At 35.3% G+C, this 19,016-nt stretch overlaps 1 protein-coding gene and 1 pseudogene across 6 annotated transcripts in view; one reads left to right on the top strand and one right to left on the bottom strand.

Annotated features, from left to right (window-relative positions):
• The window catches only part of Slc27a6 (solute carrier family 27 member 6), a 57,431-nt gene that overhangs the window by 24,429 nt on the left and 13,986 nt on the right, over positions 1-19,016 (top strand). For all 6 annotated transcript variants that reach the window (XR_002398181.2, XM_004854440.3, XM_021266239.2 and 3 more), the window contains exon 4: positions 1,406-1,530. Coding sequence is in view for 5 of the 6 variants with exons in the window: in XM_004854440.3 (XP_004854497.1) it covers positions 1,406-1,530 (125 nt within the window). In the remaining variant the exon portion in view is untranslated. The remainder of the gene's footprint in view (positions 1-1,405; positions 1,531-19,016) is intronic.
• LOC110351110 (mortality factor 4-like protein 1 pseudogene) lies at positions 14,057-15,142 on the bottom strand (annotated as a pseudogene).

Consider the following 19,016-nt stretch of genomic DNA (forward strand, 5'->3'; position numbering starts at 1 on the left):
TAATTTTGAAACAGTCAAAGAATTTGCATAGACATTTATCCAAAGAAAATAAACAAATAGCCAGTAGATAATTAAAAGCGTCTGCCTCATTAGTCATTAGGGAAATATAAATCAAAACCATGATGATACAGTATTTCACTTCATATCTCTAGGACCCTTATAGCCAAAAACAAAGAAAACAGATGTTGAAAGGATACAAAAAAATTGAAATCTTCATATACTGCTGGCAATAATGTAAAATAATGCAACCTCAGTGAAAAACAGCTAAATTTCTGAAAAAGTAAAACAGCTTAGTCATATGATCCAGCAATTCTATTTTTAGATACATGCCCAAGAGAACTGAAAACTATACAGTCACACAAAAACTTGTGCATGAGTGTTCTGTGGGTTATCTTTTCACTTTGATAGTATCCTTTGAAACAAAACACCATCTAATTTTGATTAAATCTAATTCAGTCAGCATTGTTTTTGAGAGCTAAAATACAGAAACAACACAAATATGCATTAATGGATGAATTGACAAATAAAATATGACATATCTACACAATGGAATATTATTCTGGCATGAAAAGAAATGAGGTATTGATAAATTCTGTATCATAGCTAATCTAGAAAGCATTATATTAAGTGAAAGGAGCCAGATACAAAGTATCATAAGTTGTATGGTTTCATGTACATCTAATGTCCACCAAAGACAAATTTATAATCAGAAAGTATATTAATGGTTGCAAAGAGTGAGAAATTGGAATGACTACTAATGGGTGTGGGGTTTCTTTTGGCATGATGAAAATGTTTTAGAATTATATGGTGGTGATGGTTGCAATAGTGTGAGTATTCTAAAATGTACTGACTTATACACTTTAAAATCTCAGTTGTGTAGAATGTGAATTATATTCCATTTAAAAATTTACAGAGCTCTTTGTTTAAAAAATTATATTGTTAAAATCAGGTTCTATAGTTATTGATGAACTTTTTTATTGATACTATCTTACTTGTCTTATTAAATCTTGATCTCAAAGTATATTGAGGCTGCCTTAAGCTTTTAAAAGTAAACATTATGTATATATTCAAGGTCAAAAGTAAATGAATATTCTTCATCTCTGTGAGGAAAAATGACCCACATCCCTGGTCATGCTCTAACACTTCTAACTTTTATATTTATTTTGACTATTACTTTAATCTCACAAATTGTGAAAAGCATATTTCTGATACACATGAATATTTTAAAGAGTTACCAGACCATAAAACGAATGTATTCAAATAAGCTTGATATAAATGATTGATGATGAATTATAAAAGTCTGGTAAGTGAGCAACATGTTTAGATAGAGCAACCTCATTTGTCTTTTATGTTAATTCTGCCCTTGAAGTTTTTCTCTAGTGCCTCTTTTTGCCCTCTCTCCTAGGTGCCACTTGTGTGCTAAAGAAAAAATTCTCAGCAAGTCAATTTTGGAATGATTGCAAGAAATACAATGTGACGGTGTTTCAGTATATTGGAGAACTTTGTCGCTACCTTTGCAAACAACCTAAGGTAAGAGTGATCATGATCAACAGACTAAAATGCTTCAGAAAGACTATGTATTGGGAAAATGAAGGTAATTTTTACTTCTTTGTTTATGCACCACACTCTTCTAGAACATAATTTAGCTGAGAAAGAAAGATGCTAGTAATCCACTAAGATAAAATGAATGTAAAAGTCAGAAACAAATAAAAGGAAAGCCATCCAAGAAAGCACTAATATGCTTTGTGTTGTTCCAGGATGGGACACATCCATAAACTAATTTTAATTAGTTTAGGCTAGTTAAAATCGAATTAGTTTAGACTGATTAAAATTATGTTAGATGCATGCTATATTTACAGAAATCATTTATTCCAAGTTTAAAACAGATGGTCCTTGAAAATGCTGTTCTTTAAAATAAAGCTAATGACTTGATTATACTGGTTTTTCTATATTTTTCTTTTGAATAAGGACTTTACATTAGAACATATTTTTGCTGTGTTTTATAAAGAAAATTTAAAAAGAAAATTTTTGGACTTGTTTCTTCACTTCAAGCACTCATTTTCACATTCTTTTAATCAGTTGCAACCATCTGAAAAATTGACAAGCCTAGAGAGAGAGTTGGTAGAGCCTGAAATTTGTCCTTATTACTTTGCTTGCTTTTGGCCCTCAATGTTGTTTTTTTTTTTCTGGACTCATTTATCTTTCCACATGCTTATTTTTTTTTAACTCTCTGATTTTCCAAACATTCTTAGAACTATAAGAAGAGACTCTTTAATCAAATCAACATCACCCCCTTCAAGCATGGCAGCTCTGGATGCCTCCCCAAGTAGGACCAAACAGCAGGGCTTTTGACTCTGAGGCTAAGTCTTGGGAGCCAGGGAGGGTGTCTCTCACTCCTCACCTTTGCCACTGTCATACCTGCTTAAGGCATGGATAATGAGCTGTGCTATCTTCTCTTGTTTTCTCTGGTTAAAATTTAGACAGATAATTTCTTCCACTAATTACCCACAGAACAGTGAGACTAGGCTAGAAGCATTAAAATAAGTCACTATTAAGGAATATGGGATTACACAGAAGAGATGAACAGAGAAAAGAATGTGAAATTGGATAATATACTTTACAGAATGCTTTTATTCATTTTGAGCTTGGGGGTTACCATGGAGAGAACTCTATTCTACCTCTTGACCACCTCCTTTGAGCAGAAAGCATCCTTAATCGTTTTTTGTAAGGAGTATTTCAAATAACTATTAGCTTCCATTGGTCCATAGTAAATCATGAAATTCCAGGGAAATTCCACCCTTTCAAATACTGGGGATGAAATCTAATTTACTTGGACTTCTCAATAATATTTTATTTGAAACAAAGTACATTTGAAGTATTTTTTAAACTGGGAAATGATTGTATAGTTTTATTTGTAATTTTACAGACTAGAAACATAGATTAATTTTCTCTGCTTAGTTTACTAGAAAGGTAGAAGAGGGGTTTTTTTGTTTTGTTTTGTTTTAGCTATCTTGTTCTTTTAAAATATCTCCTCAGAGTCTTTTTTCACATCCGGTTGAATTCTTATGTCATAAAATAAAGCTATTAATAGTAACTCCTATTGACTATATACTTTTTCTCAATGCTTTCTTTTCTTTTCTTATTTATTTATTTATTTATTTATTGTACAGGGGATGGAACTTAGGATCTTGCACTTGTGAGGCAGGTGCGGTGCCATCGAGCTAAATCCCCAGCCCTTTTTGTATTTTTTATAAAGTAAAATAACTGTTGCAACCCTATGAATTTGTTTTTTTTCTTTTTATTAAGTTTATTGGTACGTTTTAGGTATACAATATGATGACATTCATCATTGGGAATTTGTAACTTTACATGATATATCTTAGTTCTTATTGTTTCCCCCTTCCCCTGCCCTCCCTTCAACCCCTCCACCCCTTCCATTTACAAAGACTTTATTTCTATTTTTTCCTTTTCTCATATGAATTCCATTCCCTTCTTACCCTTCCTCTACTCTTCCCACTTCCTCTTCCTCTTTTGACCTTTTCTTCCTGTTTCACATTATCTATTATATATTTTGATTCTTATTTACATTTTCAGTTTCTCACACCTGAGAAACTATTTGATATTTACACATGTGTGTTCTGTTTAAGAATATGGCCTCATTGTTCATCCATTTAGCTATAAATGACTCTAGTTTCTCATTCTTTATGGCTGAGTAGTACTCCATTTTATTAAAAAAAAACCCACATCTTCTTTATCCAGCCTCCAGTTGATGGGGGCATGGGCTGTTTTCAAATTTTACCTATTACAAACTGTGACGCTATAAACATGGGTGCATATATATTGCTGTGGTATGATTCTTTTAATTCTTTTGGGAAGATACCTGGCAGGGGAATACCTGGGTCAAATGGGACCTCTAGTCCTAGTTTTTTGATGTTCTCCATATTGATCCCCACAAACAGCCCGGTGAATTCATATTGCAGTGCTTTAGGAAAATATTATAGCTGCAGAGAATTTAAGAGAACCAAGAATTAAAAACAGAATTCCTGTTTTATAATTAATTTAATGTTAATATCTCATTTTAATTCTTACTGAATATTTTGAAGAAAAGATGTTTACAAGGTAATCCCTAAATGCTCACACAAATCTAAATTGAGGAGTCAAAAGGGAAATAAATATAGCCTTGTCCACAGAAAACATTTCTTTTAAGCGGAAATGTGTTGCATTATCTAATGTTTTGTTGATTTTACATAAAATGAGTACAAGAAGTTCTTGGCATTAAAGATTAGGAAAAAAAAAAGAAACTAATTTGTTATGATCTAATCCATTCAAAGAGATGTTGCTTTTTTCTGTCCAAATCCCTTTCAATGGCCTTGCCCTCAAAAGAAGGGGCAGTGTCTGCTACACAGCCAGCTAAGCCATGGATTCAGGTCTCATAATCCACGCATCGAAGCCTCATGCACATTTTTATAAAAGAAATATTTAAGTAAAAGAAATGAAAACCATATGTTTTCTAAATAATTCCAGATTTGTTGTCAATCTCAGGATAAGAAGTATGTTTCAAAGGAGATGTACCTGCAGGCAAAAGTTCCAGTCTGAGTTGAGTGTTTATACAGAGTTGCTTAAAAGCTCCCTAATGCTGGGTTTCTTTGTCTGGAAGCACTTATGCAACCCGAACCCCCATCCCCACCAACTCAACCTCTTCTTATGAAAACTTGAGTTACTGAATTCCTTTGGAAAAAACATTGAAATGACTCTTCAGATGGCTGGCAGAGGCAGCAGACTTGAGAAAGCCAAAAGACAGAGTCCTGTTAGTCACAGGGAAGTGGGGTATTTGTCCCCTTCCCCTGAGTCTAGGATGGGATCTCTTTTTCACTTTCCATATTCCAAATTTTCAACATTACCAAAGCACCAGGATGTAATTCCTGATTGGGTCTAGTTGTGTATTATCCTACTATTAAGGCTGCCTTTAATATTCATTAGTGAGGAAAGCCAGGGACTCTACACACCAGCGATACTCTGGGAGGATCTTGCTGCAGAGTCTATCTTAGGGGTTTAACTCTGCCAAACGCAATCAATACTCAGATATATGCCACTCCTGCAGTCATTCCTTCCTCTGAGTAGTAATATATAAGTTTGGGTTTAAAGGGGCACAGAAGACAAATAAGACAGCCTTTCTAGGCACCTTATGTTCTAGGAGATAAGATAAAAGGGGGTGTGGGTGGGGAGAGAAGATGCCAGCAAAATACATGACATAAAGTAATTGTAGGCAGTGACAGGTGTCAAGAGCAAAACAGGATGAGGTGGTGGAGAGTGATGGGCAGTAGGAATAGCACACTACTGATGAGAGGAAGTGTTCCGGGAACACTGTACTGAAATGATGACTTCTAAACCAAGAAGCCAATGTGATAAATGGAATCTAGGCACAGGAAAGCTGGGGGCTTAAAGTCACAACAGAATAAACTGAAAAGAACTGGGCCCATAGGGCACACAACCTAACTGAAGAGAAGGAGTGTTGCTGAGCCATCCATGGACCACATCTTGAAGGGCTTGATCTTTGTAAACATCGGAGGAGAAATTTTGATTATATTCACATTAGAGCATTTGATAACAGATGAAGGAAGAACTGGAAAAATGGTACCACTTTGAGATCTGTTATAAAGAAAAGCCAACAAAATTCATTAGATCAGAAACAAGGAGTGAAGGAATGGTAGAATAAAGGATGAGTTCCAGCATTTTCATCTCAGTATTTAGGTAAATTGAGGTCCATATGCTGTTAAGACTGAGAGTTTAGAAATGAAAATTAAATTTCATTTGAGCCAGTTAAAATTGATATGTTAATTAGGTTCCAGATGAAGAAGTAAAACAGACAGTTGAATGTAGGAACCTGAAATACAAACCATACAGAAAACAGGATCTAATTAACATAGCAAGTGCTATGCTAACTACTATGGTACATATATATAATCAACTTTCTCTAATCCCGACCTGCAAAGAAAGCTGAACTATAGTCAGAGTTGGGATTCTTAGGGAGGACAGAGTCCAGTGAGGACATTTGTATAAATCAAGATTTTTATCAAGGCACAGAAAGAATTGGCTCTTTGATGCATCAGCTCACTGGGAACACTATCTTGCTAAATAGCCTCTGTTCTTTTCAGAACTCTTCATTGATGAGTTCTTGTAATCATAGTGCAATTGACTTTTTTTCTGGTTTTCCAGAGGAGATCAACTTCCCTTCACATCTACACATCCTTTTCTTAGATGAGTTAGCACAATCATTGGGATTCATGCCAAGACTTGCAGATTCTTGGAGTTTCTCTTGATGCTTTCCTGTCAGAAACACTTGGGGCTTTCTTCACACTGTCCTTGTGTCTGCAGAAGAGAAAGCCACCGGTCAGAGCAAGCGTTCTATAAATGACAACGTTTCTTACTATGTCTGGAAAACCAGGAATTTAAAGATAAACCTATGGTGTGGTCTTTTCTGTCCCTAGCACTTGAGATCACAAAGGGCTTTTGGAACCATTATATTTGTAGTAACATGGTTCATTGGACTGATGACTGTGATCTCTGAAAACATAGCTGACCTAAGACAAGTTTGACAGGGAACATGACGAGAGGCATGTTACCCAGAGCCACAGGCAGAAGTGCTGTACCCATTTGCTTTCACTGTGAATTTATGTTTTTTGCCTGTCTCTCCATCTATCAATATTCTTTTTGTTTTCTCAAACTAAAGATTGATACAAAATTTCTTGCATTTAAACAGAACCTCTGCAGTTTTATTTTTATATATATCTAAAGAGACTGAGTGTGTTGGAGAATTCTTAGTGTGATTGAGCCCAGGTACAGGAAGAAGGACTTTGTTTCTACGAGGGCACTGTTAAACTGGTAGGAGGTAACTTCTGGTCGACTCCTGCCTCATTGTGCAGCAACTCAACAGACCCTGCTGGGAAAACAGGTCCCAAAGAGACTTTTAAAAAATCAGAGCCTTGGTAGAAATTCATGTGACTCCTGCGCTGGTATCATCACATCAATTTGATGCTAGGGTATCTGTGTTAAGACCCTTGATCCATTTAGAAAATTCTCTTTTAAATTTTAATAGGGATTTTTTTCCCTTAAATTCTTTTATTGGTACATTTTAGGTATACAATACATTCACATTTATCATTGGGTGCTTGTACCTGTACATGATGTATCTTGATTCTTATTTTTTCCCCATTCCCTGTCCTCCCTTCATCCCCTCCACCCTTCTCCATTTACAAAGACTTTGTTTCCATTTTTTTCCTCTTCTTATAATTTTTCCTTTCCCTTAAAAGGGATTTTTTAATGGCTGAAGAAGAAATGAGCATTTTCTGCACATTGGAAAGTGGCTTACTCTGTGTATGTGAAAAAAAGGAAGCACTCAATAGTGAAACTGTGAAGGGGTCTTTATGCCGTGACCTGCACAGCATAGGGTTCAAAGCCAGGGAGAGCAGTAGGAGACTAAGAACATTGAAAAATAACAAGAAAGAAAGATATATACTGTGATTATGGTTGAAAGAAGGAAGCAGGTGGAGCCATAGCCTGTAATGGCCAATGGCCGCCTGGAGTCCAGCATGTTGTTTATTTATAGTGTAAGACAAACAGAAAGAAAAGGTGGGGTAACTTGTGCTATGTGGCCTACATGGCCTAGGCTGAACTTAGTGTGATTGTCTCTGGATCGGGGCATGTGTAGAAAGAGAACAAGGAAGAAGGATACATAATGTAACTCTCAGATCAGTGGTTCCACAGCCTGCCTCGCAAGCACAAGGTCCAAAGTTCGATCCCCGGTACCAAAAAAACAAAACAAAACATAATGTAACTCTCTCCTTGGGGCTGTGCCATCCAGGGTCTACAATCTTAGACAATGTCTGTTTGACTTATCTAGTCTATGGAAAAGAAAGAGAGTAGGGAGTAGGGAGGAGGTGAAGGTCCACCTTCAGGCTTGGCCCAAAGCATCTTTAGGATTTTTTAGATTCATTAAAGGCAAAACTCTTCATGTTTTGAAGGTTTCCTGCTACTGAAACAATGAGGTCAGACTGGGTAGAATTCATCAAGGTCTTTTGAAGCATTTTAGAGATGACTTCTTCCTTCTACACATACACTGAGAATCCCTCTTTTCCCCTTGTACTGCAAGAACTGCTCTGGGTACTGTCCTAGGCAGTGGGGTTCAGTAAAGGACAGACTGGGCATCAGTCCCTGCTCCCACAGAGCTTCTATTTTGTGTAGTTCAAATTCTGTTTCTACTTGGTTCATAGCCTTGGGCCTGAACTTCATTATCCTGATATGCCCATATACCAAATGGAGATATACTTCGTATTTTATACAGTGATTGTGGTGGTTAAAATGAGAAAATACAATAATCTGGGTATGGGGGCTCAAATACGTCAATCCCTTCACCTTTCTTGATATGCTGCAAACATGGATTTTGTTTCTGGCCGTGCTGTCTGTAGTTGCCCCTTTTCTTCATCTCTCTCTATTTTGGTTTCTGTTTTTGTGTGTTTATTTGCATGTGTCTCTTTTGTGTGTCTCAGCAAGTGTGCTGTGCTGGGTTTCATTATGTGTATATCCCAGTGTGGGTCTCTGTGTCTTCCTCTGTGTATGTATTTGTGTCTAATTGTCTCTTTAATGTAATTTTTTCTGTCTGTGTCTCAGACAGAGAGAGGGGGCGGGGAGAGAGAGAGAGAGAGAGAAAGGATGGGGAATCTGCGTATGCATACATCTCTGTATAAGTGTCTCTCTCTGTGGGTCTTTGCCTCCCTCTGTGGAGGGGTCTCATTGTGCATCCTTGTATGAGTGTGTGAGCATATTTCTGTGTCTCTCAATTTCTATTACAGTGTGAGTCTCTCTATTTCTATGTGTGTGTCACTCTATGTCTAGTTTTTGTAGCTCCATTTCACTCTCTGTCCCTTTCTCTGTTTTGTTAATATTTCACTCTCACTTTCTCCCTCTCCTCCTTTTCTCATTCTCTGGCTCTCACTCTGTCTTGCTCTCTCTGTCTCTCACTTTTTTCTCTTGTTCTTTGTCTTTATCATTATCTTGTATTTTTACTCCATCTTCCCATTGTCTCTGTCTCTGGTGCACACTTTGTCTCTCTTTTAGCCTCAGTCACTCCATGTTTTTCACTTGTGTAAGTACATATGTATGTAGGTGTCATGTTTATTCATGCAAATGTACTCTATACTCATGTATATTCTTCTCTTTACATTCCCCACATAGCTTAGATCTGTAGTTGTATCTAGCAGCAAACTCATATTTTAGGAAGAATAAGAAGAAATACAAATTTGCTTTAAAGAAAACTTGAAGAAAGACTTATAGACAAAGAAGGGAATGTCATCAGATTTGCTTATATTTTATATGGTGTCCCAGTAGTTTCACAGCATCTCAAAACTGACATGTATAAAACCAAATATAATTAGTAATGTCTAGATATGACAGGGTCACTTTTTCAGGCTCCCTTTGTCAGTTCTGATGACTTTCATTCTTCCTCACATTATCATTCTATTGACCTTGGTTTTCCATTTCTCCGACCATAAGCTGAATTCTTAACCTCATCATCTTTTATCTGAACCATTTCAGCTACTATCCTTGACTTGTCATCCACCCAAGCCACTGTTTCAGTTGGTGTCAAGTTAACGTTCTCATATCAGTCACTACCTAATGCCCTTCTCTGGCTTCCAGTCATCTTCCAAGAATTACCAGTAGATATTTACAACAGAAATAGCTGGTTAGTTCTTTTTAAAAGGCTCAACTGACCCGAATTTTGCCCACATTCCACTATATTCAATGTGTGTAGGAAGCCATGTCTTTCAATACTTTGATCAGGCAATTCATCTCACTTTAAAAATAAAACTAACTCCCAGCTATTTCCAAGGGATAAAGCCGCTTTGAAGAAGAATACATAAAATGAAGACACAGGAATCTGGATAAGGAAACTTAATGAACTAATATTTGTGGCATCAGTTATTTTCCAATTAACAAGATTGTGCTTGTTTCAATGTTAAGAAATGTTTTCTATTTCTAATTTAGAACAGGGATCAGCAAGCTTTTTAAATAAAGCACCAGGTTAGTAAATATTTGGGGTTTGTGGATCAGAGTATCTGTCTCACACCTACTTAATTCTGCTTGTGTATATCACAAGTAGCCATAGTTATCTGCAAACACTTGGGCATGGCTGTGTTTTAATGAAACTTTACTTAAAAAATAAGAAGTGGTTTAGACTGGACTCCTGCAGGCTATGGTTTACCAAGCCTTAACTTAGATTTATGATAATCCATGTAAAATAAAATTTTTATTACCATGCAAATTAGTTCTTTTAAAACTTTCTCTCCCTTCTCCCCTCTTCGCTCAGCCTTACCCTCCCCTCCCCTCCCCTCCCCTCCCCTCCCCTCTTCTCTTCTCTTCTCTTCTCTTCTCTTCTCTTCTCTTCTCTTCTCTTCTCTTCTCTTCTCTTCTCTTCTCTCTCCCCTGACCCATAGTTCTTGCTACTTTCTGAAGCAGATCTGGAAGTCCTCTTTTGTGTCTTTATGAGGAGTTATTTAAAAAATTACACTGAATGCTGCTATCAAGTGCCATGCACAGGAAATGTCAGGCTTCTGAAAACATTATGGTGCATCCTCATCTACTTTATCAATCAGGTCTGGCATGGTGTGACTTCTGACTCATTCTCAAAGTCAAAATGACCATGAGACGTAAACATTTTGAATTGATTCAGGACATTGAGGCAGCCGTGGCAGTGCAACTAAATACACTCTTGAAAGAGGACTTCCACAACTGCTTCAGAAAGTAGCAAGAATGATGGAATGAGTGTGTTGGAAATGAGGAGGAGTATTTTAAGGAAGATTGATGGCAGTATGTCTTTTAAAGAAATCAAACTTAAAAAAATTTAAACACTTATTGTATTCTTTGATCATACCATATATATATATATCTCATATAGATTTTTTAAAAATTTCTTTATATTTATGTGATGTGTACATATTTCAACATCAAAAGAAATTCTTTCCCCCACAAGACTATACAATAGGTCATTTGATTTTTTTTCTCATACTCCACAAAGGCTAATCTTTATGATTTTCTTTTAAAGGAAAAGAAAATATTATAAAGATATTTTTAGAGTTAGAGACATCAATTTGGTATTTTGAGATAGACACAGGAATCTGGATAAGGAAGCTTAATGAACTAATATTTGCATCTTGATTCAACTTTTGAACACTTGATTTTCTTTATCAACTGAATCTTTTGGAATGATTACTTGTTCTTACTTAGTAAGTTTGTATAGCTAGAACCCACACAATTTAAAGTCTAGCGAATTTGGCTTACATGCAATCTTCATATTGGCATCTGGAGCATGCCAACACATTTCATAAATAATATTTGTTATAATTCATCTCTGACCTGAAAAGCATCTAAGAGTTATGCCATATAAAAAATTGTTCTCTATTCAAGCAAAATAAATCATAAGAGTTGCAATGCTACTGTTTTATTCACGTTGCAGTGTTATAAAATCCAGGCATAATTCCAATGCCAAGTAAGCAATGTGTGGTATGTTCATAGGATCTGTGAACTAGGACACAATTGCACTGCATTGGATTGAGTGGTAGAAAAGAATACTTTGTCTTGGAAGGGGCTTCTCTGATCTAGTGAGTTTTTTCTCTATCTGCAGAATTGTTAATTTAAACCTCTTTAATGTGAACCTATGGAAATCAATAGGCAAGAGTGTTATTTCAGATGATTCCACAATCTTGATTCTTATTTTTTTCAACTGAATATTTTTCTTTATCAGAGTAGTACTTTTACACAGTTAAAAAATGAAATAGTACTCTCAGGTTAAGAAATATTCTACATTATCAAAACTCAATCTATAGAAGTCAGCACTTTTCATTCTCTTAGGATATTTTTGGTTATTATTATCCACCATATCTCACAATAAAGTGTATGCTACTGTTTCTTGACTTTTCAGGCTTTTTAGTTTCACTTTAAATTGGAACATAAAAACATAAAATTATATGTATTTGAGGGACACCATAAATGTTTTGATACAGTATACATTGCATAATGTTTAAGTCAGATTAATCATATTAGTCTTCTCAGATATTGTTTTACTTGGGATGCTGAAGGTGCGGCTCAGTGGTAGATCATTTCTCCAGCATGTGTGAAACCCTGGGTTCAATCCTCTATTTAATAAAAAGAAGTTATTTTCTTAGGGTAAAAACTTTCAAAATCCTTTTGTCTACCTTTTGAAATACACAGTACATTATTTTTACCTGTAGTCCTTCTACTGTACATTGGCATACTGATTTTTCAGTTTTAACTATCATACACCTGGCTTCCTACTCACATATTCATATATGATTCTTCTCTCTTTATGGTACCAATAATTATGATAATTTTAAAATATGTTAACAGCCAGTTTTTAAAATTATAAAGAAATAAATTTTATTTACAGCTTAGACATATAGGGTATGTATAATATAATTACAATCTGGCTTTTTTCAAGCTTATAAATAATAATTGCCATATTTAAATTTTTAATTAAGCTTTTCCATGCCTGTACTAATGTATTTCAAACTATTATAATAGCTGACATTTCTCAATGGAATTTCCCAACCTTTAAATATTTTTAATGAGTTTTACTTTGTTTTTCTTGAAGATCTATTCTGGAGTTATTTTTCAGTCATTGTCCTCCCAAATAGGAATAATATTTTAATTTCTACCACTGTGAATTTGTTTTGTGAGCTTTTGAAAAGATGACTACAAATTGACTCATACATATGCATTCTATTGGCCTTGCTTCTTTCACTCAGCACTGACCATGAAATTCAGCCCGATTTTTGTGTGTACTTCCAGTTCATCCTTTCTCATCACTTTAGAGTTGAAAAAAGGCAGAAAAATAGCTCCTCAAAGATGCCTATACTTTTAATTCCCAGAACATGTGAATATGGGTGCAGTAAGGACTGTGCAGTAAAAGTGACTTGGTGATGCAATTATAGATCTAGCCCTTGACACAGGGAGACTTCATGGGGCTTTCAAGGAAGGAACACTGGCTGCAAATAAGGAGATTGTGCAGGGAGTAAACTGGAAATTTTTGAGACATAATTTTTGAAACAGTATATCATTGCTGGTTCGATATACACAGGTCCATGTACGAGGATTGGAGAGAGGCCTCTAGGGGAGCCCCAGTAGCTGCCATATTTTAATCCTACAACTTCAGAAACTGGACTGTGCCAAGAACTGGGATGAATTTGGAATTGTATACTTCCAAGAGCTCCTGATAAGAGCCCAGGCAAATCATACCTTCCCTTCATTTCCATTTGAGTCTTAATATGATCACTAATGCTATGTACATTATTATATATGTCTTTTGACAAATGTACATACATATTCCTCATGATAGATAATCAGAAGTAGAATTGTTATGATTATATTGTATGCATATGTTCAATATTAGGATCAATTGCCAATAATTTTTATCAAAGTGGTAGTACTAGTAACATACAAGTTTTTTTGAAATTTAAAGAAAAAATTTATTGAAGGTCTGAAAAATAATTTCTAAAAGATTGACTTTTCCAGAAAACTGTAGCTACACAATGCATTGTGTCTATCATGTTAAAATGTGCATTAGACACAAATACAAAAACCACGAAACAATTCACCATTCTTCAATAATTTAAGCAAAGAGAAAATGCCTAAGGAACAAAATGAATGACTTGCAAAGGATGGGCTCTTTAAGCACTGTTTTTAAGAAAGCACAAATGGATGAGTGTGTTCAGTTACATTCACTGAACTGGACCTTTGACACTAGGAATCAGAGCATTTTGTCATCTAGCATTAACACGTATTATCAAAGTGTGTCATGTCAAAGGAATAGAACCACCAGCATTCAAAAGCAGCTTTGTCAACTAGGCAATAAAACACTACACCATGTCTCTGTTGTCCATCATTGAATACACTGGTAGCAACTTTGAAATGAAAAGAAAAAAGAAAAAAGGAGCTGCAACCCCTTTTATTTTCTCTGTTTAAAATCAAACAAACATCAACTCTGTTATACACTAACATCTTCAAGGTACATCATTTGTACAAGAGAAGGACTAGGAACAAAACGTGTTGACAGAGGTCCAAACATGGGTGAGAGCACCTCACACCACTTTCTGATGGTACTCAGGAGGGGCCACTACATAATCACCGGCACTAAACAAGGTTGCTGAATTCTTCGCCAGATACTTGAGGAAATCATGAAGATAATTCAGTAATAAAGCAAGGCTCTTCTCATCCAGAGGTGTGTAGGCCAACATAGCTCCAATTCATACAAATAATCTCAGTAGATGTGGTGCTCTGTACACCTGTGACATGGGTGCATCAGGGTGATTAGCAAGGATCTCAGTGTACTGTGGTCTCTCAAATTGGTAGAGGAGCTGAGTGCCCAGCATCACACTGAAGTGCTCTTTGATCCCTGCTACAACCTCATTAACAGTATACTCTTTGTTATCTGTGTTTCCTCGACATTTCTTATAATTTGCATAGTCCTCTAGGATGGAATCCACATTCTTCTTGGCAGGAAGGTAGAAGAGCTGTTTCTATCTGGGAATTAAGTCCCAGTCATCAACAAGCCATGGTTTTAGCTCTTCAGGGATCTTTACTTCAACTTCAACTCTGTTCATAAATGTTTCTTCATTTTCAACAGTAGGATCTACCCAGGCCTTCTTCTTCCAAGGAGGCTGAGGTGTCTCACTGGTACAACCACCATCCCATTACCAGGGGTTTTTTGTTTGTTCTTTTTTGTTTTCACTTCAACATTTTTCTGTTGCAAACCAGATGTCTTCTTTCCTGAAGCAGCCTCTCTCATCTTTCCCTCTGCATATTGCTCTTGATTGGCTTTTTGAAGTTCTCGCTGTTTCTGTAGATTGGTGTTCACACATTTGAGTACTCTGCTTTCTGGAACACATTTGTCCCAATTTTTATTCCAACCACTGTAATGTATAAACTATTTTACTCGTTTGTCCTTTATGGCAACCTTTACACACTTTGCTTCATAAAGAAAAGGCCCATGAAAGCATAGTACTTGTTCACCGTCCTGGAACTTGGGCTTCGGGTCCTGCTTGGGCGCCATTTATAAGTGATTTGCTGCCTCCTCCCACCACCCTCTATTAACGCCCCCTGCTCTCTGCCCCACCCGAGCTCACGTCAGACGCCGTCAGGCACAGGTACTCTACATCCTGGGCCCAATTTGCCAGCACCCGAAGACCAATAACATACAATTTTACAGTATATAAGCATGTCAGTTGTCTTGCATCCCTGACAACACTTGGTGAAAAATTTGTAAGGGTATAGAAGAAACAGCTCTTTTTGTAAGCATTTATTTCCATCTCATGGTATTTTGATTTATATTTCTCTAATGACTATGGTACTTATTGGATGCTTAGATATTATCTTTGAGGGATACCTGCTTTACCCTTTGTTACACAGTTCAGCAGTCACAGCAGCATGGAGCTTGATTGGCTTACCACACATCCAGAAAATTGACTGCTGTTATGGTTTGTGTCCAAATCCCCCCAGCTCCCAAGCCTCATGCAGTCACAGATAGGGCCATTTCCAGGTGGCTGAATCTAGGATGTGATGCTGGGATTGATTCATAGTGTGATGCTAGGATTAAGAGTGGATAAGATATAAGGGACAGAAAGGTGGTTGTTACTTGTCGCATGTTACTTGCTGCTGCTGCCTCCTGCCTGCTCTGCGATGCCTATCTACCATGACACCTTGCTTTGGAGCCAGCGGATTATAGATTGAAACTTCCCCAAACCATGAGCCAAAATAAAACTTTCCTCCTTTAACTTTGGATGTCTAGTATTTTGCCTCAGCAACGAGAAAAGTAACTAAGAAAATTGGTAAGGAAGTAATGAGCTCAAATGAATTTATATGATTTATTATTCAGAGCACAGAGGTATCATTAGCTCCTGCTCACACCTTATGTCTACAACAATCTCCTATCCCTTCATGCACTAAAGAGACAATATACAAGTTGGTCCAGGTAGATGCTATGTTTGTGGCATAGGTCAAGGCCACAGCTGAGAAATACTGTCCTTAGAATGTTCTCAGTCACTTAAGGGGCATCTGGCAAATTTGCCCTTCAGAAGAGGAAAGAGGTTTCATTAAGTAATTAAGTAAATTTTCTCTATAACCCAAAGGCTATGTCTACCTTCCAAGGTGCTACATAAACATCCCTGCCTGACAAGATAGTGTAATATATATTAATCTGACACATAATTAGTTATTAATTAATAATTCCATATAATATAGCTATGTTTGTACCTTACATACATATATAATTATGTAATGTATGTCATATAAACATACATACATATATGTCAGACTATATGTCTAAAGTAATTTTTAATAATACATGTGCTGTTTGTTGGATAAACATCCTTGAAAAGATAGTTTATCATATATCAGACCATATATATGGGTGTGTGTGTGTGTGTGTGTGTATTCGTATACACACACAATGCACAATACATTTAATATTATTAATTATCTCTCAATATAGTTTTTCCTATTTTTCTATGTAGTATCTGCTTTTTCTTATTAGGTAGATTGATAGATTACAAAGAATGCAGACTAGCTTTTCAAATGTTTCCTCTTTAACACTATAAACTTCCCTCAAAGCATTGATTTGCCTAGTTCTTTAGTTTTTGTCTTATTTTTCTTATCATTCAATTCAATTTTTTCTAATTTATGTAGTAATTTTTTCTATCTGTAGGTTACTTAAAATCATATTACTACCCAAACATTTGGGAGATTTACTAGTTTTCCTGTAATTAATTTCTAACTTAATTTTATTACAGTCAGAGAACATACTCTGAATAAACATTAGTGCTCTGAATTTAGTTAAAGCTTGATATAAAACTTGGGATATGACTGATTTATTTTCCAAAATGCTTCATGGGCACTTGAGAAGAATATATATTCTTCAATGATCTGTGGTACTGTTCTAAGTACATAAATTGGGTAATGATTAATTTTCTTCAAATTTCATTGTTCTTATTATTCTTTTCTCTCTTGCCCTATCAATAACTACAGAGGTACTAAAAGTGTAAATAAAGACTAAAAGGTATAATGGATAATATGAAATAGGAAGAAAAGGAGCAAAGGGGAGGGGGAAGTGGGAGGGGTAGGGGAAAGGAAAGAAGGGAATGGAATTAATATGAGAAAATGAAAAAATGAAAACAAAGTCTTTGTAATTAGGGAGGGATGGAGGGGTTGAAGGGAGGGCAGGGGAAGGGGGAAAAAATGAGAACCAAGAGAGTATGTAAAGGTGCATGTCTCCAATGATGAATGCCATTATATTGTACACCTAAAATGTACCAATAAAAAGTTATACAAAAAAAAAAAACTACAGAGGTAAGTTGAAAACAGATTTATCTATTTCTCCTTTTATTTTTTTCAATTTTTGCTTTACATATTTTGACATTATTAAATAAATAGGAAGTTAGGTTTGCTATCCTTCAGTTGAGTAAATTAGTCCTTTTATTATTATTATTATTAAATGTCACTTTATCTGTGAAAATATTTATTTAAAGTCTACAGCATGTGATATTAGCATGGTTACACTAGCTTCCTCTAGGGTGATGATTGCATCTACTCTCAATTTTTATGATACTTGTAAGTAATATATAATTGGGCTGTAATTTTTTATGTATGCTTGGAGTCTTTTCAAGACAATACTTAATCAATTTATAACTAATATATTTATTGATATGATTGGGTTTAAATATTTCCTCATGCCATATTTTCCTCTCTGTTTCATGTTATTTGTTCCTCTTCCCATTTTTTGTCTTCTTTTGAAGTGATATTTTATTACTAAATTTTTCTTTGACTCTTTAGATACAAGACCTTTCATTTTCTTTTATCACTCTAAATATTTTCCTTGAGCATTTTCTTACTTTAAGGAGTATAACATTCATTCCTAACTTATTAATTCTATTTCAAAACAGCATGTTTTGGATTTATTTGACAATGCAAGGGTTTATACTATTTAATTCTATTTACCTTTAATCTTTTAGGTTTTATTATCATCTACTCTAATTTTACATATTTAAAATCCTAAAAGTATTATTAAGTTTAATTAACAAATCAATATTCATTTACATGATCCAACATACTTGCATTTTCTGGTCCTCTTCATTCTTTCTTGCTTTTTGTTTATTTGTTTGCTCCTACATGATATTATTTGTCGTTTGTTTTAAGAAGTTCTGTTAGTGTCCCATATAGTATCACTCTACAAAAACCATACATTTTAGTTTTTATTTGTCTGGAAATATATCTTTTGCCTTTAGTTTTGAATGGTGGTTTCACTGAGTATAAAATTCTAGTTTTACAGTTATTTTCTTTTAATATGGTAAATGTCTTATCCTATTTTCTTCTAGATTCTCTAGTTATTTTTGAAAGAACAACAGTAATTATGTTGTCTCCATTGAAATGGTGTTTTTCTTTCTCTCTGGACACTTTTAAAACTCTTTCCTCTTCTCTTCCTCTCATTTTTGTATTTTTAATTCTCAGCAATTTTATTGGAAAATGTCCAAGCATATTTTTTCTGGTACATATCCTGTGTGACATTTTAAAATCTTGATTCTGTAGCTTAATATTTTCTCATCACTTTTAGAAAATTCTCAGTTAAAATTTCTTCAGATGTTACTTTTCTATTCTTCCTACTGTTTTATAGGAATACACTTACATGGATTAAAATTTTTTTCCTTAAATTCTTTTATTGGTACATTTTAGGTATACAATTCATTTACATTTATCATTGGGTGCTTGTACCTGTACATGATGTATCTTGGTTCTTATTTTTTCCCCATTACCTGTGTGCCCTTCACCCCCTCCACCCTTCCCTATTTACATAGACTTCTTTTCCATTTTTTTCTTTTCTCATAATTTTTCCTTTCCCTTCTTTCCATTCCCCTTCCCTTCCCACCACCCCTACCCCTTTGGACTTTTTCTTCCTA

This window comes from Heterocephalus glaber, unplaced genomic scaffold, assembly GCF_053883595.1.
Source record: "Heterocephalus glaber isolate CG9 unplaced genomic scaffold, H.glaber_assembly_v1.0 deba00001463, whole genome shotgun sequence".
NCBI classification, from domain to species: domain Eukaryota; kingdom Metazoa; phylum Chordata; class Mammalia; order Rodentia; family Bathyergidae; genus Heterocephalus; species Heterocephalus glaber.